At 36.4% G+C, this 23760-nt stretch overlaps 1 protein-coding gene and 1 pseudogene across 1 annotated transcript in view; both read left to right on the top strand.

The window, feature by feature from the left end:
* LOC110209593 (cilia- and flagella-associated protein 43-like) overlaps positions 1-23760 on the top strand; it is a 180952-nt gene that overhangs the window by 85105 nt on the left and 72087 nt on the right. Inside the window, exons 18-21 of the mRNA XM_078151617.1 lie at positions 11187-11334; positions 15695-15766; positions 18478-18555; positions 19077-19202. Coding sequence (XP_078007743.1) covers positions 11187-11334; positions 15695-15766; positions 18478-18555; positions 19077-19202 — 424 coding nt within the window. The remainder of the gene's footprint in view (positions 1-11186; positions 11335-15694; positions 15767-18477; positions 18556-19076; positions 19203-23760) is intronic.
* Positions 1354-5541, top strand: LOC110209630 (pyruvate kinase PKM-like; annotated as a pseudogene).

Here is a 23760-nt window from a genome sequence, read left to right on the forward strand (position 1 = left end):
CTGAAGGCCAGATATGTTACATTTTCACCCTTCCCTCCCTGAGGGGGGTTGGGAGAGTCTCGTCTCTTGCCATTGACTCCAGTCCACATCAATGATGTCTCTCCAATTTTAGGGGTCCACTGAATCCCAATTCCATTTAACCACAAATTAACAGTCATATTAGCTTTCATATAATAAGAACAAACATACAAATATCCCCCTCCCCCCAAAAAAGAACTTGTGTTTGTGTGGGGAGGTGTAATCACTTTGCACCATCTCAATTTCTAGGGAGAGGATTAGGTTCACAGTTTAGCTCAGTTCCTAAATACCATGTTCAAACCAAGTTCTAAGTTAAAAAAAAAGATGCTTGGTCTTGAGTCCCAGGCATTCTGGTTTTTCAGGGCTTTTTTTCTGGGCTGGCTGTAACATCTTGTCTGGAATCCTGCCTCCAAAGTCACCATGGCTTGAATCTGGGTTTGGTGGGAATTCTCTACCACCTGCACCTAAAACTAAAAGGGACGAACAGAACAAAATCCTGAACTTGATTTTTGGGCCAGAAGGTGTAAAAGGGAAAAGGAAGAGAAGGTAGTCTTTCCTCTCACCCACTTCAGCTCATGATGTCTGTGGGTGGACAGGAACTTCACCCTTTCTGGATGTAGCTGGAAAGAGAGACTACCATCACAGTTCTTAAAGGTGCATCCTGTTCTGGTGATATAGCCAATCAAGAATCTGTTTCCACTCATGTAGTAGAGGGACACATAATGTCTTCTCCCAGAAGCTAGCTCCTAGCTTCTCTGATGTTATGTTTAAAAATTAAGGTAAACTGACAGTGGTCTGAGCATGATCAATTTCCTAGTTAAGCTAGCAATAAATTGGGTCAATGGCCTCTCTCAATTACCAAAGACTTCAAGGTAGGGCTCACCAGGCTTCATCTAATGTTGGAAGGGACAGAGTTGGATAGGTGGAGAAGATAGTGCAGTTGGTTACAGAGTAAACAGCATCATGATTGGTGGGAAATTGGGAATGAGAGACAAGCAACAACCCCCACCCTCCTTCCTTCCTGTGACTAAAAACTGTTCTTTGTTTGAGTCCATCTGCAGGGTTAGAGATAGTGGACTGGATTTCTTTGGATAACAAACCAGAAATCCTTGAAGGATAAATTGGTGGTGTAGAGACACTAGACCAGATTGACTCCCTAGTATCCAACTACATCCCTCAAGGATGAGAGATTTCCTTGAGGCAAGAATAGAACAGTGATTAGCAGGAGAACTGAACTTCTAAACTTAGCTCATTGGTAAAGAGGTAAAGAAATGTGGCTTGAACAGTAATACAGAATAGAATCAATTTAATTTCTTCACTGATGTGGGTGCCCCCATGATAAGTGATCTGGGCGTGAACAAAGTAAAGCCATGTTATGCAGTGACTAAGATTGTTAAACTGAACCTTTCTCAGCATTATGAGGGTCTAAGATATTAACAGAGGCCTCAGGATGGATAATGCTGTCCACATCCAAAGAAAGAACTATGGAAGTCGAATCGCTCTCACTTATTTTTACCTTCTGTTGAGTTTTGTTTCATCTTTCTGATGGTTCCTCCTATTGGTTTTAATTTTTACTTACAACTTCACTAATGTGAAAATATGTTTAATGGGTATGTAAATGTAAAGCCTATATCAGATTGTGAGCTGTCTTGGGGAGGGTGGGGGGGAGGAAAAGGGAGAAAAATTTTCAACTCAAAAGCATATGGAAAAAATAAAAAAATTTAAATTAAAAAAAATATATATAAATCAGTCCTAGGCCATGGAAAAGCTTAAAAAGGATTTTGAGAAGCAAGTAAGAGAAGTAGAGGAAAAACTAGGAAGAGAAATGAGGGTGATGCAAGAAAATCATGAAAAGTCAACAGCTTGCTAAAGGAGACCAAAAAAAAAAAAATACTGAAGAAAATAACACCTTAAAAAATAAACTAACCCAAATGGCAAAAGAGGTCCAAAAAACCAATAAGGAGAAGCATGACTTAAAAAGCAGAATTGGCCAAATGGAAAAGGAGGTCCAAAAGCTCACTGAAGAAAATAATTCCTTAAAAATTAGAATGGAGCAAATGGAAGCTAATGACTCTTTGAGAAATCAGGAAATTATAAAACAAAAGAATGAAAAAATAGAAGACAATGTGAAATATCTCATTGGAAAAACAACTGACCTGGAAAATAGATCCAGGAGAGAGAACTTAAAAATTATTGAAACTAGCTGAAAGCCATGATCAAAAAAAGAACCTAGACATCATCTTTCAAGAAATTATCAAGGAACATTGCCCTGATATTCTAGAGCCAGAGGGTAATATAGAAATTGAAAGAATCCAGAGATTAACTCCTGAAAGAGATCCCAAAAGGAAGACTCCTAGGAATATTATAGCCAAATTTCACAGTTCTCAGGTCAAGGAGAAAACATTGCAAGTAGCCAGAAAGAAATACTTCAAGTATTGTGGAAACACAATCAGGATAACACAAGATTTAGCAGCTTCTACATTAAGGGATGGAAGGGCTTGGAATATGATATTCCAAGGTCAAAGGAGCTATGATTAAAACCAAGAATCACCTACCCGGCAAAACTGAGTATAATCTTTCAGGGGAAAAATTTGACATTCAATTAAATAGAGGACTTTCAAGCATTCTTGATGAAAAGACCAGAGCTGAATAGAAAATTTGACTTTCAAATACAAGACTCAAGAGAAGCATGAAAAGGTAAAAAGGGAAAGAGAAATCATAAGAGACTTATTAAAGTTGAACTGTTTACATTCCCCCATGAAAAGATGGTATTTGTAAGTCATGAAACCATCCTCAGTATTAGGGTAGTTAGAAGGAATACACACACACACACACACACACACACACACACACACACACACAGAGGGCATAGGGTGAATTGAATATTAGGAGATGGTATGTAAAAAATAAAATTAAAGGGTGGGAGAATTGTACTAGGAGGAAGAGAAAGGGAGAGCTAGAATGGAGTAAATTATCTCACATAAAAGAGGCAAGAAAAAGCCTTTACAGTGGAGAGGAAGAGGGAGGAGGTGAGAGGGAATGAATGACTCTTACTCTCATCGGATTTGGCTTAAGGAGGGAATAACATGAACACTCAATTGGGTATGGAAATCTATCTTCCCCTACAGGAAAATAGGGGGGAAGGGGAAAAGGGAGAGGGGATGATAGAAGGGAGGGCACATTGAGGGAGGGGGTAATCAGAAGCAAACAATTTTGAGGAGGGACAGGGCTAAAGGAGAAAATAGAATAAATGGGAGAGTAGGAAAGGATGGAGGGATTTATAGTTAGTCTTTCACAACATGACTGTTATGGAAGTGTTTTGCATTACTACACATGTATAACCTGTATTGAATTACTTGTCTTCTCAATGAGGGTGAGTGGGGAGGAAGGAAAGGAAAGAGTTCGGAACTCAAAGTTTTGAAAGTAAGTGTTAAAAATTGTTTTTACATGAAACTGGGAAATAAGATATACAGGCAATGGGGTATAGAAATCTATCGTGCCCTACAGGAGAATAGAAGGGGAAAGGGAATAGAAGATAATGTGGGGTGATAGATGGGAAAGCAGATTTGGGGAAGAGGTATTCAGAATCCATGGCGTCTTGGGGTGGGAGGAGGGGAAAGATGGGGAGAAAATTTGGAACTCAAAATCTTGTGGAAGTGAATGTTGAAAACTAAAAATAATTAATTTTTAAAAATATATAAAAAAAGAGAAAAAAAGAAAATAGAGAAGATGCAAAGGACCCTCTCTGATCAGTATAACTCTCAAAAAAAAAAGATGTACCCCCAAAAAGGAAAACTACCAAAACCCACCAAAATAATTTAAAAATAGATCAAAAAAATGAACAAACCAAAGAATAACTCCAATACTATAAAAATATTATGGATTAAAAGAAGCAGAGATAAAATTGCCAGAAAATATACCAAAACAAATTGTCAATAACATCCATTACAAAATTAGAGAGAGGAGCAATACACCAGGAAACAGTTCATTACTTAGAGCTCTTTGGATAATTGTAAAAATAGCCAGGTCACGTGGTGAAGTAGTATATTCTTTTATTCAGAACCAGAAGTTGTTTGCCATAGAGGATACTTTGCTATAAAATGTATTATCTGGACATTGACTCAGAGTGCATTAGTGCCAGAAAAACTAGCATTATCTGCCCATTTGTCCTGACCTTCCATTCTGTGGAAAAGTTAAGAAAGGTGATGAAAGCTAAAATGAATGTAGTTCATCTAAATTTCTCCCATGAAAGTCATTAGTATCAGGCAGAAACCATTACAACAGGGCAAAAATACACAGAAAGCTTTGTTTCTAATCACATCCTTTACTGGCCTGTTGCTATAGCACTTGGCGCCAAGGGACCAGAGATCCAAACTACATTAATTTGGGGTAGTGGCAATTTAAGTGAAGTAAGATAGCACTCTCAAAATCACTTGAGATGACACCTGTATGGGAAAGTATGAGAAGAGCATTATGTGAGCAAACTACATAAAACATTTTCAAGGTGGTGGAAATTGGCAGCAAAAATATGTCATTGTGACTGATGTGGAACATGTTGGCACTTTGGGCAGCAGGAAGGATGTGAACCTGGAAGTTGTAGACTTACCTGCTGTGTCTGAGAAGAATAACAAATATCTGTAACTTGGAATAGAGCAAGACCTATATATGGAATTTCCGTCTTTCATATGAAAAGTAGTTGATATTCTTGCAGTCAAAAAGGTTCTAGGAGAAAGAGGAAAAAACATTGAGATCGTCAGCAAGATTGAGAACTATGAAGGACTCCGAAGATTTGGTGAGATCTTGGAAACCATTGATGGCATCATGGTGCCTGTGTGTGTGTGTGTGTGTAGAACTAGCATTTTATATCTCTGTAGAAAAGGTCTCCATTACTCAGAAAAATAATGATTGAAACGTCTAATTTAATTGGGAATCCCATTATATGTGCCACTCAGATACTAGAGAATGTGATTAAGAAACAATGCACCACATAAGCTGAGGGCACTGATGTGACTAATTCTGTCTTGGATAGAAATGATTGCATTATGCCATCTGGGGAGACTGTAAGAACACCCCAATTAATTTTTTGAGAGGCAGAGGCCACCATCTTTCACTCTCAATTGTTTGAGAAGCTTTGCTGCCTGTCCTCTAAAATTGAGGATCCCACTGATGCCAGGATGCTGTAGAGGCTTCCTTCAGGTATTGCAGTGGGGCCATTATCCCCCTAGATTGCCTCTCCAGGTCTCAAAGTTCTGCTCACCAAGTAGCCAGGTGCTATCCTCAGGCTCCTAACATTGTTATTACTCATAGTGCTCAGGCTCATCTGTACCAAGGCATTTTTCTGTGGTGTGCAGAGAGTCTGCCCATAAGCCATAGGCTAAAGATGTAGACTTTGGAGTTAATTTTGGCTTGGAAATTGACAAAACTTATGGCTTCTTCAAGAAAGATGATATGATCATTGCTCTGACAGGTTGGCATCCAGGTCCAGGCTTCACCAACATTATGCATGTGCTGCTAGTTACATAAAAGGGTATTTGGAGACCTCTTCATTCCAACACTATTTGTTCCCTATCCTGCCTGTATCCAATAGTCCAGCAATTGCTTATGGTGTTGTCCATTCATGTCTATTAGTGGCTTTAGACTGCTAAGACATCAGAAAAGAAAGACTAAAGTCTCTTCTTAGAGACTACCAAATATTTTATAATGTCTACAGTAACTTTAAATGGAATTTCTCTTTCTATCTCTTGCTGTTGGGCCTTGTTAGTAGTATATAGAAATGCTGATAATTTGTGTGGATTTATTTTATATCCTGCAACTTTGCTAAATTTGTTTATTATTTCAAGTAATTTTTTACTTGATTCTCTAGGATTCTCTAAATATACAATCATATCATCTGCAAAGAGTGATAGTTTTGTTCCTTCTTTGCCTATTCTAATTCCTTCAATTTCTTTTTCTTCTCTAATTGCTAAAGCTAACATTTCTAGTACAATATTGAATAATAGTGATAATGGACATTCTTGTTTCACCCTCATTTTTATTGGAAATGCTTCTAGCTTGTTCCCATTACATATAATGCTTGCTGATGGTTTTTAATAGATGCTACCTATCATTTTAAGGAAGATTCCATTTATTCCTATGTTCTCTAATGTTTTTAATAGGAATGGATGTTGTGTTTTCTCAAATGCTTTTTCTGTATCTATTGAGATAATCATATGATTTCTGTTAGTTTTCTTGTTGATATGGTCAATTATGCTTATAGTTTTCCTAATATTGAACCAGCCCTGCATTCCTGGTATAAATCCTACCTGGTCGTAGTGTATTATCCTTGAAATAAGTTGCTGTAATCTCTTTGCTAATATTTTATTTAAAATTTTTGAATCTATATTCATTAGGGAAATTGGTCTATAATTTTTTTTCTCTGTTTTGGCTCTTCCCACTTCAGGTATAAGCACTGTATTTGCATCATAAAATGAATTTGCTTGGACTCCTTCTTTGCCTATTGTCCCAAACACTTTATTTAGTATTGGAATTAGTTGTTCTTTAAATGTTTTGATACAATCCATCTGGCCCTGAAGATTTTTTCTTAGAGAGTTCTTTGATGGCTTGTTCAATTTCTTTTCCTGAAATGGGGTTAAGTATTTTATTTACTTTTCCATTAATCTGGGCAATTTATAGTTTTGTAAATATTCATCCATTTCACTAAGTTTGTCAAATTTATTGGCATACAGTTGGGTAAAATAACTCCTAATTATTGTTTTTATTTCCTCTTCATTGGTGGTGAATTCACCCTTTTCGTTTTTGATGCTGGTAATTTGGTTTTCTTTTTTTTTTACATCAAATTAACCAAAGGTTTATCTATTTTATTGGTTTTTTCATAAAATCAGCTCTTAGTTTTATTTATTACTTCAATAGTTTTCTTAATTTCAATTTTATTAATCTCTCCTTTGGTTTTCAGAATTTCTAATTTGGTATTTAATTGGGGATTTAAAATTTGTTCTTTTTCTAGCTTTTTTTGGTTGTATGCCCAATTCACTATTCTCTTCTTTCTCTATTTTATTAATGTAAGCATTTATATATATATATATATATATATATATATATATATAAAACTTCCCCTAAGGACCACTGTCACTGCATCCCATAAGTTTTGGTATGTTGTCTCATTATTGTCATTCTCTTGGATGAAGTTATTGATTGTTTCTGTGATTTGTTGTTTGACCCACTTATTCTTTAGGATTAGATTATTTAGTTTCCAATTAATTTTTAGTCTATCTTTCCATGGCTTTTTATTACATGTAATTTTTACTGTATCATGTTCTGAAAATGATCCATTTAATATTTCTGCCTTTCTGTATTGGATTGTGAGGTTTTCATGCCCTAGCATGTGGTCAGTTTTTGTGTAGGTGCCATGTATCACTGAGAAAAAAGGTATATTTCTTTCTGTCCCCATTCAGTTTTCTCTAGAGGTCAACCATATCTAACTTTTCTAAAATTCTATTCATCTCCTTAACTTCTTTCTTATTTATTTTGTGGTTAGATTTATCTAGTTCTGAGAAGGGGAGATTGAGATCCCCCACTAGTATAGTTTTGCTGTCTACTTCTTCCTGTATCTCCCTTAACTTCTCCTTTAAGAATTTGGATGCTAGGGGGCAGGTAGGTGATGCAGTGGATAGAGCACCAGCCCTGAAGTCAGGAGGACCTGGGTTCAAATCTGGCCTCAGACCAAACACTTGACACTTACTAGCTGTGTGACCCTGGGCTAATCACTTAACCCCAATTGCCTAAAAATTAAAAAAAAAGTTTTTTAAATTATAAAAAAAAGAATTTGGATGCTATACCACTTGGTGCATATATGTTTAGTAATGCTATTACTTCATTGTCTACAGTGCCTTTTAGCAGGGTGTAGTTTCCTTCTTTATTTCTTTTAATTAGATCTATTTTTGCTTTTGCTTTGTCTGAGATCAGGATTGTTACCCCTGCTTTTTTTTGTTTCAGCTAAAGCATAATATATTCTGCTCCAGCCTTTTACTTTTACTCTATGTATATCCCTCTGCTTCAAATGTGTTTCTTGTAAATAACATATTGTAGAATTATGGTTCTTAATCCACTCTGCTAACCATTCCTGTTTTTGGGAGAGTTCATCCCATTCACATCCAGTTATGATTACTATCTGTGTCTTTCTCTCCATCCTATTTTTCCCCCATTTATACTTTTCTTTCTCCTTTCTCCCTTTCCTTCCTCACTAGAGTTTTGCTTTCAACCGCCACCTCCCTCAGTCTGCCCTCCCTTCTATTCACCTCCTTTTCTTTTCCCTTTCCCCTCCTACTTCCTATAGGGTAAGTTAGATTTCTATACCTAACTGATTATGTTATTCCTTCTTTGAACCAGATTGGGTGAGAGTAAGGTTCAAACGATGCTCATCTTAGTCCCTTCTTTCCCTCTAGTGTATTAGGTTTTTGTGCCTTTTTATGTGACGTAATTTACCCTTGTGTACCTCCTCCTTTCTTCTTCTCCCAGTACAATCCCTTTTTACCACTTAGATTTTTTATCATCACATCGAAGTCAACTTATACCCACACTCTATGTCCAAGTATACCTCTTTTAAATGTGATAATAACAATGCAGTTCTCAAGAGTTACAAGTTCATCTTTCCTTGTTAGATAAAATAAAATGGAATCTAGATTTTGCTGCTAAAAGCCAATGCATTTTGGTGAATAATGAGACATTCAGCAATGACGTCTTGTGGTAAGGGCATCCCAACCTTGAGGAGGGAGAGGATTCTAGTAGTAAGCCACTTTTTTTCCAACTGGGGAGCCTGAGGTCAAAAGAGAATTCTGCCTTGAATAGCCCTCAGTTTCTCAGGTTATATATTTTAATATATTCCTTACCATACCCAGTTGTCAGGCTTTCACATTGTGAGTAACCTCATTTCTCCAAGATTTTTCTTTCCATTCTGGAATAAATCCACACTCTTCTTGTACTGTATCTGGCTGTAAAGTACATTATTTGTCAATAAACAAAAGCTAATGGAAAAAAGGAAACAAAACTAGAATTTGCTTAAAATAATTTTTAAATTGCTCAAAGAAGAGTTCTGAAACAATGAAAAAAATGTTACAAACTAAAATAAGCAGAGCTGAAATTGCCAGAAAATGTACTAAAGCAAACTGTAGCATTAGAAACAGAGCTAGAATTTGCTGAATATAGTATAAAATGGATAATAAACATGCTAAAGGAATATGATTATCCAAATAAAAATATTAAGTAATAATAAGAACATTATGTTATAAAATAAAAGAAATCAATGCTAGTAAAAACAAAATTATGATGGAACTCAACTATTTAGAAATAGTTTTGTAGAGCATGAAAAAAAATCCAATGGATTAAACGAAGCACAGACTTGTGTTCTTGAGGAAAGAATGATGGAAATAGAGGAGGTAGCAAACCAAATAAGGAAAATTACTTAATCACAGATTTTGAAAACTTTGCAGTCAAAAGTGGCAGATAAAAAGATCATGGATTTAGAAGCAGAAGGGACCTTAGAGACCATGTAGTCTAATATCTCATTTTATAGATGAGGAAATTAAGGCCTAAGAAAGATAAAATTATTTCCTCTGACTCTAAAATCTGACACCCTTTCCACTGCACCATAATCTGGAAGAATAATAATCTTTTAAGATACATTGTTGTTGATATATTTTATTTTTACTCAACCTTCATTTCCCAATTTGGCTCCTCCCCTACCCCTTCCAAAGAGCCATCCCTTAAAGAATTTTTTTTTAAAGTTCATTAAAACTAACCAACATATCAAAAAAAGTCTGACATATGGAGTGTTCCACATTCATAGTCTTCCCCCACTGAACCCTAAAAGGAAGGGAGAGATCCCTAGAAGAAGGCTCAACAAGAGAAAACTTAGGAAATATTGGACTTATAAAAAACTATAAGGAAGAAAATAATACATTTTATATTCAAGGAATTTTTAAATTTCTTGTTAATATTTAATATTTTACAATGGTATATATTAATAATGTTGGACTATAGTTTTACTTATCTGCCTTACTTTTGTCAGGTTGACAATCAAAACCATATTAGCCTCTTTGAATTATAAATCATTCTTTATACTTGTGAAAATAGCTTATATAGTAGAGGTATTGTTTATTCTTTGTATAGAATAATGATCATGTGAATACATCTGTTATTGGTGCCTTTGTTTGGCAGTTGATTAATAATAGTGTTAATTTATTATTATTATTCTTAAGAAAATTAACAACAAGTTAATTTCATTTGAAGAAATTCAAGATTATTTAGGTTACCTATTTCCTGCTTTATCTCTGTAGGTATGCTATGTTTTTGTAAATATTTTTTCAATTTATTTCATATTCTCATATTTTCATATTTTATTGACAAAAAGGAAGTATGTTATTAGGCATTGAGTTATAGGCTAGGTCCAGATCCTTTATATTCCATAATTTATTTAATTACAATGGGCATAGAGTTTAAAATTATAAAATTAAATATTAGTGGGATTGTGGAGAAATAATCCTTTTGGTAGTGATGCAACCTTTTTAGAAAACAATATAGAATTATACAGTAAGTTCAACTAAATTATTCATTCCCTTTGATCTAGTAATTTCAGTTTTAGGATTATATCCTACTCATGTTATTGACATGAAAAAAGATTCATCTGCGCAAAAATATTAAATGCAGTTTTATTTGTATGGCAAAGGGCTAAAGACACATTTGCACAATGATTAGGAAATGGCTAAACAAACTGCAATATATGAATATAATGGAACATTAATGCAGCATTAGGAATGACAGCTATATAAAATGCTAAGAAATATTGGAAGACATATAAACCAGTAGAATGAAGAAAGCATAACTAGGAATAATATGCACACTCACTATAATCACATAAAAATGAGAGCAATGAAATTTTTAAAAAACATGAAAATAAAAGAGAACTACATTTTGTTAGGATTATGATTAAGAGTTTTAAAAATTATGAATAATAATTTACAATTTATATAAAAATAAATGTGAGGTTTTTTTGTATTTTAATTTATTAGTAAATGGTTATCTCCTCAGGGAGGGTATGTAAAAGGTAAAATGGATTTTTTACATTGTTTTGTGATTCTCTTATGTGCTGATTCTCATTCTGTTTCACTTAACAGAAAGATAACTGAATCTCTAGCTCAAGAAGCTGCTCAGCATTTTCATACCTTTCTGGACATTCTGAACAGCAGCATTGTGAACGAAAATTCAGCCTTATTGGAGATGAGAGAGAGCCAGCTCAGTTTGGATTTAGGCTCTGGAAAATCAGTTGAGTTACTATATAGATTTAAAAAAAAAACTTCACAGTCCTACAGTAATCTGTTTTTAGTTATATTATTCAAGTGACTGTCTTTGACTTTGATTTATGTGGTACTGTCCCTTTGTGCCATGATTCAGTCATTTTAAGAGGACAGTTCAAGATGCCTTTCCCCTTGTACTTACTGAGAGACTATTTCTAACTTTTCTCACACCCATAAAAATGCTGAATCTGAACTAATTTAAATTATAGTATAGAGAAATATTAAACTTGGAACTCAGAAAAAATTCAAAATTCTGAAAAAATTATAACATGACATTTACATTTAACATACTAAATACATTTAACATACTAAAACTTTGTTATACAAGCTTTTCCATGCCTTTCTACCACATGTATTATTTTGAAAGAATATGTCCAGAAGCCCAACAAGAATATAACTGAGAATATAATTTACTTCTAATTGTTATATGAAAATTCTTCTTACATCCTGACTTAGTGTTTGCGGTTTACTCTGTAACTTATGATACATGAGATGTGTTATAGTTTGTATACAGGTTAAGACTTCGTCTTTCACATCATTGAAAACTGAGACAGTTATTTAGATGATTCAGACCAGAAGGCAACCATGGAGGTGACCATCATTAAAAGCATTTATTTTGCATCTCAGTGCATTTGGTATTATGACACTGACTCTTACTATATGCATCTCCTTGGTAAAATCACAAAATACCTGGGGCTTAATTTTCTCATCTGTAAAATTAGGAAGTTGGAATAGATGGCCTCTCCAAGGTCCCTTTCAACTTGAGATCTATGATCCTCTGATTTTATCCTGAGTTGTATATAAACATTTAAACTGCCTCTTATGAGCTTATAATCTGAATCCAATAGCCTATGATTAAGGTAGATTATTAAGGACACAAAAATATATTGACATGTTAAATAAGTGAAATGTAGCATATAATATAGCTATTTTGCTAAAATGTAGCAATAATACCTAAATGTTAGGTATATTTAACAATATATTAAGCATGTAATATATTCCAGTCACTGTGCTAAGCCCTAAGGATACAAAGAATGAGTGAAAATAGTACTTTACCTTAAGGTGCTTATATTCTAGTAGGGGAGACAGTATGTATACAAATAGATACATGCAAAATACGTATACCGTAAATATAAGGTAACTTTAGAAAGAAAGGTGTTAGCATCTGGGAGGTTGCAGAAAGAATCCTTTAGATAATGGCATTTTAACTGAATTTTGAAGAAAGCCAAAGTGTGCAAGAGACATTAGATGAGGAGGAAGAGCATCCCAGGCATCAGGGATAGCCAGTTCAAAGGCATGAAGGTGGGAGATGGAGCATTATGTATGAGGAACAGTAAGTAGGCTACTGTAGCTGGACCATAGAGTTCATGGATGGGGAGTAATGTCTAAAAAGAATGGAAAGATAGTATAGGGCTAGGTTTTGAAGAGCTTTAAATACCAAACTGAGGAGATTCTATTTAATCCTAGAGGGAGCCACTTGAGTTTATTGAGTAGGGAAGTGGCATGATTAGACTTGGGCTAAACCACTTTGGCAGCTATGTGGAGAGTTGATTAGAAAGAGAAGAAAAAAGAGGGACCAATTAGGAGGCTATTGCTGTAGTCTAAGTGAAAGGTGAAGAAGACCTGAACTAGAGTAGTAGCTGTGTGAGTAGAGGGTAGGGAAAGTATATGAGGGATATTGTGCAGATAGAAACAAGCTGGCAACTGATTAGATGTGGTGACTGAAAGTGAGGAATAAAATATGACATGGAGGTTGGGAATCTTAAGTGACTAGAAAAATATTGGTGCATTCAACATTAATAAGAAAGTTCAGAAGACAGGTGGGTTTGGGATGGAAAAAATGAGTTCTGCTTTGCAAATGTTGAGATATCCATGAGACATCCATGAGATATTTAATTTGAAAAGACCAATAGGCAGTAGGTAATATGGAAATCAGGAGAGAAAGTAGGCTAGATATTTAGATCAGGGAGTCATCTGTACAAAAATTATAATTAGACCAATGGGAGATGATAAGGTCACCAAGTTGGAATATTTAGAAAGAAAAAGAAAAGAGGTTCCAGGACAGATCATTGAGGGAATATTTGCAATTAGTGGGTATAACATGGATGAAGATCAGCAAAGAAGGCTGAGAAGAAATGGTGAGATAGGTAGGAGAATCAAGAGAGAGCAATGTCACAAAATCCCAGAGAGGAGAGAGTATACAGTAGATGATTAATAGTGACAAATGCTGCAGAGAGGTAGAAGAGGATAAGAACTGAAAAAAGAGCACTAGATTTAGCTGTTAAGGGATCATTGGTAACTCAAGAAAGAATAGTTTCAGTTGAATGATAAGGTCAGAAGTGAGATTATGGAGAGTTTAGACACACTAACTGTAGGTATCTTTTCCCAAAAAGTTTATCTTAGAGGTGAAAAAATAGAATGATAGCTAGAAGAGATAATAGGATTCATGATGTTTTTGTTTTTGTTTTTTAAAGATGGGGCAGACTTCAGCATGTTTGTATGCAACAGGGAAGGAACCATTAGATAGACATTGAAGATTATCAAGAAGATAGGATGATTCTGGGGCAATCTCTTTGGGAAGTCAGGAGGGGATGGGATCAAGGAAATAAGGAAGATTGGCCTTAGCAAGAAAATGAACCTCTTCAAGAAACTGGAATGAGACAGGAGAGAATGTGTGATGATGTCAGGCAGATCTGAGATGAAAAGGAGAGAAAATGAAAATGTCTGCAGCAAAAAGCTTTAATCAGTGAAGATTGAGGTCCTTAGTTGAGATGGTGGGTATGCCTTGGGAGGCTTGAGGAAAGAGGGGAAGGTTTAGAATAGCTGCTATGGTTAATGGGATAGAGAATCAACTCAGAAGATTGCCTTGCTATAGGGACAACCGATTGAGATTAAATAACAAATTCACAGTGAAACCAGCGAGCATGATTTTGTAACTTTTCAGCTCCATTCAGTTTCATGTGGTAGGAGTAAAGGAGGCAGTTTTGGCAGTCAATCCTGGGTTGGGATTTGGAAAGTTATGATCTGTGATAGGACAAAGGAGCAAAGTCTTCAAGAGTAGAGGGTAGCGTGGAATTGAATTGATTCACCAGGGAGTTGAGATTAGTAAGGATGATGGCCTGGTACTGAGGGATAGAAGTCACAGTGAGGACAAAGGATAAGTTTAGCAGTATTAAGACACAGGGTATGATGGAAAGATAAAAGATTATGAGAGGGCAAAGGAATTCTGGATTTTGTGAGCGTGGAAGTGGAACATTTGTGGGTGATGGCAAAATGACTATTCCTGTGTGTAGCTGAGGTGGGGTGCTAGAAGAGGTCATGGGAACTGAGTAGTTTGAGGAGCTTAGAAATTAGAGTTTTTGAGGGAATATCAACATATATATTGAAGGTTCCCTAGCAAGAGGATAGGAGTTGAGGTGAAGGAGACTATGAATCATTCAGTCAATCAATAAACATTTATTAAGCATTTACTATGTGCCAGGTGCTGTGGTAAGTACTAAAGACACAAAGAAAGGCCAAAGACAGTTCCTGCTCTCAGGGGGCTCATGATCTAATGGAGGAGAGAACATGCAAACATCTATGTACAAACAAGATAAATACAAGATAAATTGGAGATAATCAACAGAGCAAAGGAATTAGAATGAAGGGGGAATCAGAGCTTTCTGAACGGATTATGAATTTCAATAGAATATACCTCAGACAAGAGTTTGCTGACTGATGGTAGTAGAACAAGAATCTAAAAGTAGCAATGGGGAGCAAAGAATGTTGATTTCCCCACCAGGGCTCATGAATTGGGGAGATAAGAGGAAGTGGAAAAGATATCCAAGATTCAGTGTCATATAGGGGAAACCAAATTTCAATGAGTTTCAGAACATGTAACGATGAAAAAATCTGAAGTTTGGGGAAGTTTGTTAATTAAAGAATGGAAGTTCCAAAAGATATACAGTGAAAGGGAGAGGCAGATCTGGAATGGGAAGCTGAAGGGGTCAGGTTAAAGTGTATAGGAATAAGGGAGTAGATAGCATCAGTTGGAGAAAGTAATTTGTTCATCAGCAGTAGGGTTCAGTATCACTAGGATAAGAATTAGTTCAGGCACAATATGGTGTGCTTATTGAAAAGGGATTCATGTGAATTGCATGTCAAAAAGTAATCACATTCTATTTTCAGAATTATCAAGAAAGCTTAATGGTGTGTGGTTTTTTTTTAGATGTTTGTTGAATGATGGGATAGGGACAATTTGATGGATTAGAAGTTTGGTTTAATATAAATATCTTTTTTTTTCTGAGGCATTTTACAAAATGAAATCAAGGGTAGTCTTTTTTTCACAGGATGAATATTCAGGCATTACAGTTGGAGCCAAAGAACAAGAAACTTCCTGGCTAGAAAAGAAAAACAATGAGGTATGTATGTATGTATGTATGCATGTATACATGCATGCATACATAAATGTGTGTGTGTTTTCATATACAGAGAGACAACTAAGTGATGCAGTGGTTAGAGTTCCTGACCTGGAATCAGGAAGACCTGAGTTTAAATCTGGTCTCAGACACTTACTAACTGTGTGATTTTGGGCAAGTCATTTAACAGCTATTTGCCTCAGTTTCCTTAAATGTAGAATGGGGATAATAATAGCACCTATTTCCTAGGGTTGTGAGAATCAAATTAAATAATATTTGTCAAGTACATAATAAAATGTATGGCATATAGTAGGCACTATATAAATGTTAGCTATTATCACCATCATTATTTTGTAGTTATAGTTTTATAATTGATGGCAGAGACAGTATAAGAAATTTATGCATCCTTTGGCAACATTTTAAAATTATGCCTTACTATAACATATAATTACTATATATTACTGTCCACTAGTGGCTTTTAGTCTTTAATGCCACCTATAGTCTTTCTCTTCTACCCTACGCATGTGTTCCAGGTCATTAATCTTTTCAACTCTCTTGGGCCTACCTCAGTCACTCACAGTGAGATCAGACCTCATATTTTACCATCACCCATAACTCTGGCATTGCTATCATCTCATTCTGAAAATTTCCTCTGTAATCACAGGCCATCTCTCTTTTTTCTGTTGTACCTCCTAACCTATTCTTCATCCTTACTGAAATCTCTAGTTCTTCCATCCCTCTCCTAAACCATCACCTCACTTTTCTCCCTTCATAGTCTTGTCTCTATAGTTGATCAGTTCAACTATGCACTCTTCTACGCCCTTAAATACCTTGCTCCCTTGCCTTATCATTATTCCCATCCTGCCAGTTCTCAACCTTGGGTTCCACCCACCATCTATCTTTATTTCTACTCTCATGCTGCTGAATGTTCCTGGAGGAAAACATGCAACTGTGCTGACTATATCCAATATAAATTTATGTTGTATCCTCATAATCTCAACAATAATCTCATTGTTCCATGGCAATATTTTTATTCTTCCCTGATTGATTATCACACTTCCCACAGCAACTGTTCCAAACCTCCTCTGTCTTTAAGCCCTTTACATGACTTCCAACCCCATTTATTCATAGTATTTATCTCACCTTACTGAGAAAATCAAGGCCATCCACCATAAGTTCTCTCTTCTACCATGCTCTTCACTTTCAAAACTCCTCTACACCTTCATCATCCTTTCCTCATTTGCTCCAGCCATAAGTGGCCCATCTCCTTGTCAGGGCCAACCTTTTCCCCAATACCCTTGATCCCAACCTCTCCTATTTCACCAGTGATGCCTATAAAGATACAACTGTTCTTATAGTTTCTTGACTACAAAAAGAATTCATTTGGTACACCAAGGTACCACCCTAAAAGCTCTCTTCCAATAAGGTATTTTTCATGTATATTTCAAAATTATACAAGATTCCTTGTTAAGATATAACAATAGAGATAACCTTCTTTGATGATCTTGAGATCCTGCCTCATGTGAGGCATAAAAATAGGAGATACATACTTGCCAAAGAAATTCACCACTACATACAGAGATTCAGTGCAAAGTCCAAGTTAAGAAAGGATTCTGTCTTCCAGAAGCTTCTGTTTACAGATTAACATAGACCTAGAACATGGTAGTGACTCCTAGAAAAGATCCAAAACCACTTTTAAAAAATTGAGCCTAGCTGTCCACATTGAAGTGAATGAAGAATTCTTGTTGTCCAGGCTATAATGTGGTTAACAAGATAACTTATAGAGCTTGTCTATGAACATAGCAAATGATAAGTGAATTAGGTTCAGGATTAAAAAGGAAGGGACCAGGCTGATTTGCCATTGGGAAATTCAAAAATTATATAAACTGATCTGAAACTTCTTCCTGAAATGAAAACGTATTTTAAAAAAATCAATGAGATCAATATTCTACCAGTTTTTAATATGGCAACAAAACATAGAACATTATATTCTCTGAAGAATTTAGAGAGCAATGATGAGATGCACAGTGGGTGTGAAAAGCTTTAATATATTACAAAAAAGGAATTATGGCAAGGATCTGTAGTCAATCCCCTCTCTGATTTATCTTCCACATAAGTGCAAAAGTGATTTTCCTAAAGGACAGATCTGACCATATCATTTATCTGCTTAATTTACTATATGATTTCCATTTCTAAAAATCTTCTAACTTAAACAATTTACCTGATCACATATTCATTTTAATTTAACTAGATGTTATATAATCTCATAAGATCATAAATTAAGAGCCAGAAGGGAACTAGAGATCATCTGGAGGCTCACACTTCAGTTTTCTTAGGATGAGTCTAAGACAGGTTTAATTGACTTACCCAAGGTCACATAGATAATGAGCAGCAGAGCCAGGGTTTGTGAGTCCACATTCAGACTCTCTCCATGGGAACACTGACTCCCAATTTTCACTTTTAAATTTTCCTCTCTACAATAACTTGACCATTTGCCTGTGTCAAAGCTGTCTTTTTGCTTTCTTTCACGACTACTGGAAAAGCACAGACTAGAGAGAGATAAGTTGTTGTGATGAGACCTTTTCACCTTCAGTTTATAATCTCTTTCATTTTTGTGTACTCTTTTCTTTAGAGTTTTGCTTTTAAAAAATATACCTTCTATTCATTTTGGGGGAAATTCTTGCTTTCTAAGTGTTCTATTTGTTATATTTCAGGCTGTTAGAAAAGAGGTTAAGGAATTTAGTGAAAAAAAGAGAGAACTAAAACAAGGAATCAGAGCACTGGCTAAAACTGTAAGTTTCGTGACTCCTACTCCAATACTGTGCCTACTGAATTTTTCATGATAGGCATGTAGAGTTTATCATTTCTCTTCCTACTCTGCCTGCAAGCTCACTTTTCTGCTGTGTTCTAATAAGTTAGTTATCACACATGCTCAGCCCAGAACCTGATGCACTTGATAGTAATTGTCAATGATAAAGGAAGAACTGAGCAAAATATGTAGGAAAATGAAAAATGGTTAGGTCCTTCTTATTTAAAGGAATTTTGTGAAATAAATGTTACATTTATTGGTTCTCTTCAATGTTTCTGAGGTAGCACAAGTTCTTAAAGAGAACAGATGATAATGGAATGTGCTCTGAAATGAAAAGCAGTTGTAATCACCATCCTGAGAATAGCCTCAAGGAACTAGTGACTCAGCCCAATAAAACCCCAAGATCTTAGTGAATAGCAACATTATGTATATGGACTGAAAAGGAAAGAACTCTAAAGCAGAAATTGTTTACTTGTCACCAACATTTTCTGTGTTTTAATTCAGATTCAGGAAATGCTGGAGGAAAATGATTTGGCACCTCAGATTACACAACTAAAACAACAAGAATTTTTTCTGGATGTTGAAGAAATGAGAAAACTTTACGCTGAAAATGATAAAGAAGTAGCACAGGTATAGGAGAATTTACTTGAAGCATCATTGTTTTATAATTAATGACATGAACAAGAAAAGAGGAAAGAGCAAAATGAGAAGTTTTCCAACATAATAAGAAAATAAATGTGTGCATAAATGGGATCTAAAAATAATAAACAGTTTCATTCATTCGCCCTACTCCCCCACCATCTTCTTGACAGCTGCCTTGCCACATGAACTCTTCCAGTTCTAGAATCATAATCAATTCAGTACTGTCATTGCTACTGGGAAAGGATATGTTCATTTATTCCCCTATGGCTCCACTCACCATCCCTGAACTGACTGTAACTTTCCAAGCTAGAATACTACTCCCGGCCATAACTCCTTAGATGGGTTATCTTCCTTTATGAGATTGTAAACTCCTTGAGGATAGTGACTGTCTTTACTTTTTTTCCCCTATATCCCCAAGGCATAGCACAGTGGCTGGCACCTATTAGTATTTAAATTTGTTTTCATTCATTCAACAAATACTTACCAAGAATCTACTATGGGCATAATACTGTGCAAAGTAAAAGGGGAGTTATAAATAAGAATAAAATATGTTATCTTTTGGAAGGCATCAGTACCAGATCCTGGGTAGTAACAGGACAGCTCAGGTCTTAATGATAATTTTATCCTTCAAAAAATTGGAGGACCCAACAGGGTTCTAGATAGAATTCTAGATGGAATTCCATTCTAGATAGAATTCTAACAGGGAAAAACTACTTTCTAGTGTGGAAAGGATGGAAACCTTAGGGGAGAAGTGACCATTCCATCTTAGAATATATGATTGAGTAGGAGAAGGAAGCAGGGCAAAATCTGAAATGTACATAGATTTTTGGAGGGCAGGTTTCATAGTATTCAGAGAAAAGTTAGGCAGAATTCCATGGACTATAAAAAGTCAACCTGTCAGGTACGGGAAACTTTTAAGAATGAAATTCTGAAGTCACAAAGGGAAATAATTTCAATGGGGAAGAAAAGCTAGAATTGTCCAAAGAGACCTATATGAACATACAAAGAAAAGCCCATCCAACTTGGACTTTTAAGAGTATGTACTGAGAATGAGTAATAGGTACCCTGCTGCAAGAAAGGTGTCAGAAGACCTTAAACTGAGTGATCTGAGGCTAGCAAGGGAATCTTAAAGGCAACCAGAAAGGACCTGTTTCTCTATTTTTTTTTCTGTGTTGGGAAAAGAGGATCAAAGAAGGGATAGGACCCTCTCATAAGGCAAAACTAGGAGTAGTATGTAGAGGCTGCAAAGAGGTGAATTTAGGTTTGGTGTCAGGAAAAATTTCCCAACTATTAGAGCTATGGCAAAGAGGATTGGGCTGCCACAGGCAGTAAATGAGCTAGCCAGAACGAGGCTAATCTCTCTTTCACATGTTAGCCTTTCAAGTGGCAGTGGTCATGTCCCCTTTGAATCTTCTCTTCTGCCACTAAACATCTCCAATTCTTTCAGTCTGTCATGTGGCATGAACTCATTCCCCATCCATTTTGTCCTTCTCTGAAAGTTTTCCTTTGTATCCATGTCTTTTCTAAACTGTGGCACCCAGAAGTGAACATGATATTTCAGGTATGCTCTGCTAGCAAAGAGTACAGAGAGACTGTCGTCTATTTGCTTCTGGAAGCTATGCCTCTCTTAATGCAGCCCCAAATTCAATTAGTTTCTGTGGTTACCACATCACATTGTTGAATCATATTGAGTTCTCAGTACACTTAAAATCCCAGATATGTTTCTTCTATCTTGTGTTTGTAACCTATCTTGTGTTGTTAACCTATTACATTTCATTTTAGGGCAAGTAGGAGGCACAGTGGACGATGGCACCAGGCCTGGAGTCTGAAAGATCTGAGTTCAAATCCAGCCTCAGACACTTACTAGCTGGGCATATCATTTAACCCCTATTTGCCTCAGTTCCTCATGTATAAAATGGGGACACATTGGAGAAGGAAATGGCAAATCATTCACTCCAGTATCTTTGCCAAGAAGACCCTGTGGATGAAGTCCACGTAGAGTCAGACACAACTAAGTTACTAAACAACAACATTTCATGTTATTAGATTCATCCCAGTGTTCTAATGTGTTGGTGACTTTTTGGACCCCAACTCTTATTGTGCACTGCATTAGATATCCCTCTCAGATCTGTGTATCACCTATAAATTTGATAAGCATGCTGTTTTGCTTTTATCCAAATCAGTGGTAAAAAATGTTTATTAGAGTACCCATCCAAGGATCCATCCCTGGGCACTGGTGGAGACCTCCCACCAACTATCATAGAACCATTTAACACTGATCCAAAAGGGAGACTTACATTTGTCGTGAAGTGTTCTTAATGAAGCTGTGCTAACTCTGTGATTGCTGCTTCCTTTTCTACCTGTTCCCTAATCATTTCTTTATAACACATCTTACCAGAATCAAAGCCAAGGTCACTGAGCTATAGTTTCTATTTACTTCCAGATTCCATTCTCTTCCCGCTCCCCTCACCCACCCTGCTTTTTAAAATGGAGACTTTTACTTGTCTCTAGTCATTTTGTATCTCTCCTTTTTTTTTTTTTTTTTTTACTATTCACAGCTCTCTTTGTTCTTTGCACAGATCTTTCAAAAGATTGATACCAGCTCAGCAATTGTACATCAATTCTTTCAGTGTTGGAGGATGTGGTTCTGACCTAGAGATCAGGGACTTTGATTCATCCATGCACAGCTAAATGTTCTTTTACCATCTCCCAACTTATCTTGGATAGGAACTCCCTAATAGTCATTTTTCTTCTATCCTTTCTTGGCAGAAAAAAAAACAAAATAAAAAACAAAATCAGAAGCACAGTCAGAATTGAGCAGCCTTATCTGCCTCATATCTGTTGTCAGTTATCAGTACACCATCTGTTTCAAGCAGCAGTTCTGCATGTTTCTCCATCTTTCTCTTTTCCTCAATATGCTTAACATTTTTATTGTGGCCTTAAGTTTTCTTCAGTAGCATTAACTCACCCTGACACTTTTCTTACAGTACTCTGCCCACTCTTGTACTTGCCCTTTGTTATTTGCCTTCATTTTCATCTTCTCTCCTTTACTTTTTAAAAAAATCTAAATTGCTTAAGGATTTCTCTGTGTATCCATACAAGTCTCTTCAGACAACTCCAGCTTTTTATCCTCATCAAAACTCATTCTCTTTGTGACTTCAGAATTTCATTCTTAAAAGTTTCCTATCCCTGATGGACCGACTTCCTCTGTCCATGGAATCTTAAGTATTCTTTCTCTGAACCTTCTGAAATCTGCTCACCAAAAACCTTATGTCCATTTTCCCTAACCCTCATTATCACAAATTCTAAAACAGAATGGTCACTTCTCTTCCAAGGTTTCCATTATTTCCATCCCAGAAAGCATTCCATGTTAGTGAGAATCAGAAATAGAGTGAAATTTCCCCTTATTGATTCAAATCTTCAACCTTTTAAATGATGAAATCATTAAGGCAAGTCAGCCAATCAACAAGCAAGTGCTCACTATGTTCCAGGAATTATGCTAAGTTCTGAGGATATACAGAATGCAGGAAAACATATAGTCCCTGTCCTCAGTGAGCTCACATTTTAATGGGGTGTGGGAGGGACAACATGCTCCATACAAGAGAGAGTGTAAATGGGAGCTAATCTCAGAGAGAAGGGACTAGCAGTTTGAGCAGATGAGTTTTGAGCTAAAACTTGAAGAAAGCCAGGAAAACCAAAAGTTGTAGGTAACAAGAGCATTCCAGGCATGAAGGGAAAGACATGGAGTTAGGAGATGGAGTATCGTGTTTGAGGAACAGCAAGAAGACCAGGGTCACTAGATCAGAGAATACATGGAGGAGAGTAAAGTATAAGAAGATGGGAAGGGCAGGAAGGGGCCAGTGAAGAGATTTAAAAGCCACCAAAATTTATCAGGTAGGTGGGGTGTGACAAGGTCAGATCCACTCCTGAAGGAGATCTCTTTTACAGCCAAGCAGAGAACAGGCTAAAGTGAGGAGTGTCTTAAGGCATGAGGTAGTGAGGGCCTGCATCTTGGTGGTGGCAGCATGAGTGGGAGAAAAAGGGATGTGGTGAAACTCAAGGAATTTGCACTGTAGTAAGGACAGCTAGGTGGTACAGTGGATAGAGTACCAGGCCTGGAGTCAGGAAGACTTGAGTTCAAATCTAGCCTCAGATACTAAGTAGTTGTGTGACCCTGGGCAAGTCACCTAACCTCATTTGCCTCAGTTTGCTCATCTGTAAAATGAGCTGGAGAAGGAAATGGCAAACCACTCCAGTATCTTTGCCAAGAAAACCCCACAGGGGGTCATGAAGAGTCAGACATAATAGAAGTAACTGAAAAGGGGATGGCAAAACACAAAGAGGAGCTGATTAGTCTGGGGCAGCTGGTGTGGTGGGTAGGGTGGGGAGTGGGACAGGTCTGCCTAGGAATTCGGCAAGTCAAGGACCAGCCCTCAGAGTGCAGTGGTGCTGAGGAAGGCAGTACAGACGGCAGCGGGAAAGGTGACAGTCTGCTTTAGCTGCTCTGCCTTTAGGAGGGAGCAAGAGAAAGAAACAGAGAGGAGAG

This window comes from Phascolarctos cinereus, unplaced genomic scaffold (genome assembly GCF_003287225.1).
Source record: "Phascolarctos cinereus isolate Bilbo 61053 unplaced genomic scaffold, phaCin_HiC Scaffold_3;HRSCAF=262, whole genome shotgun sequence".
NCBI classification, from domain to species: Eukaryota; Metazoa; Chordata; class Mammalia; order Diprotodontia; family Phascolarctidae; genus Phascolarctos; species Phascolarctos cinereus.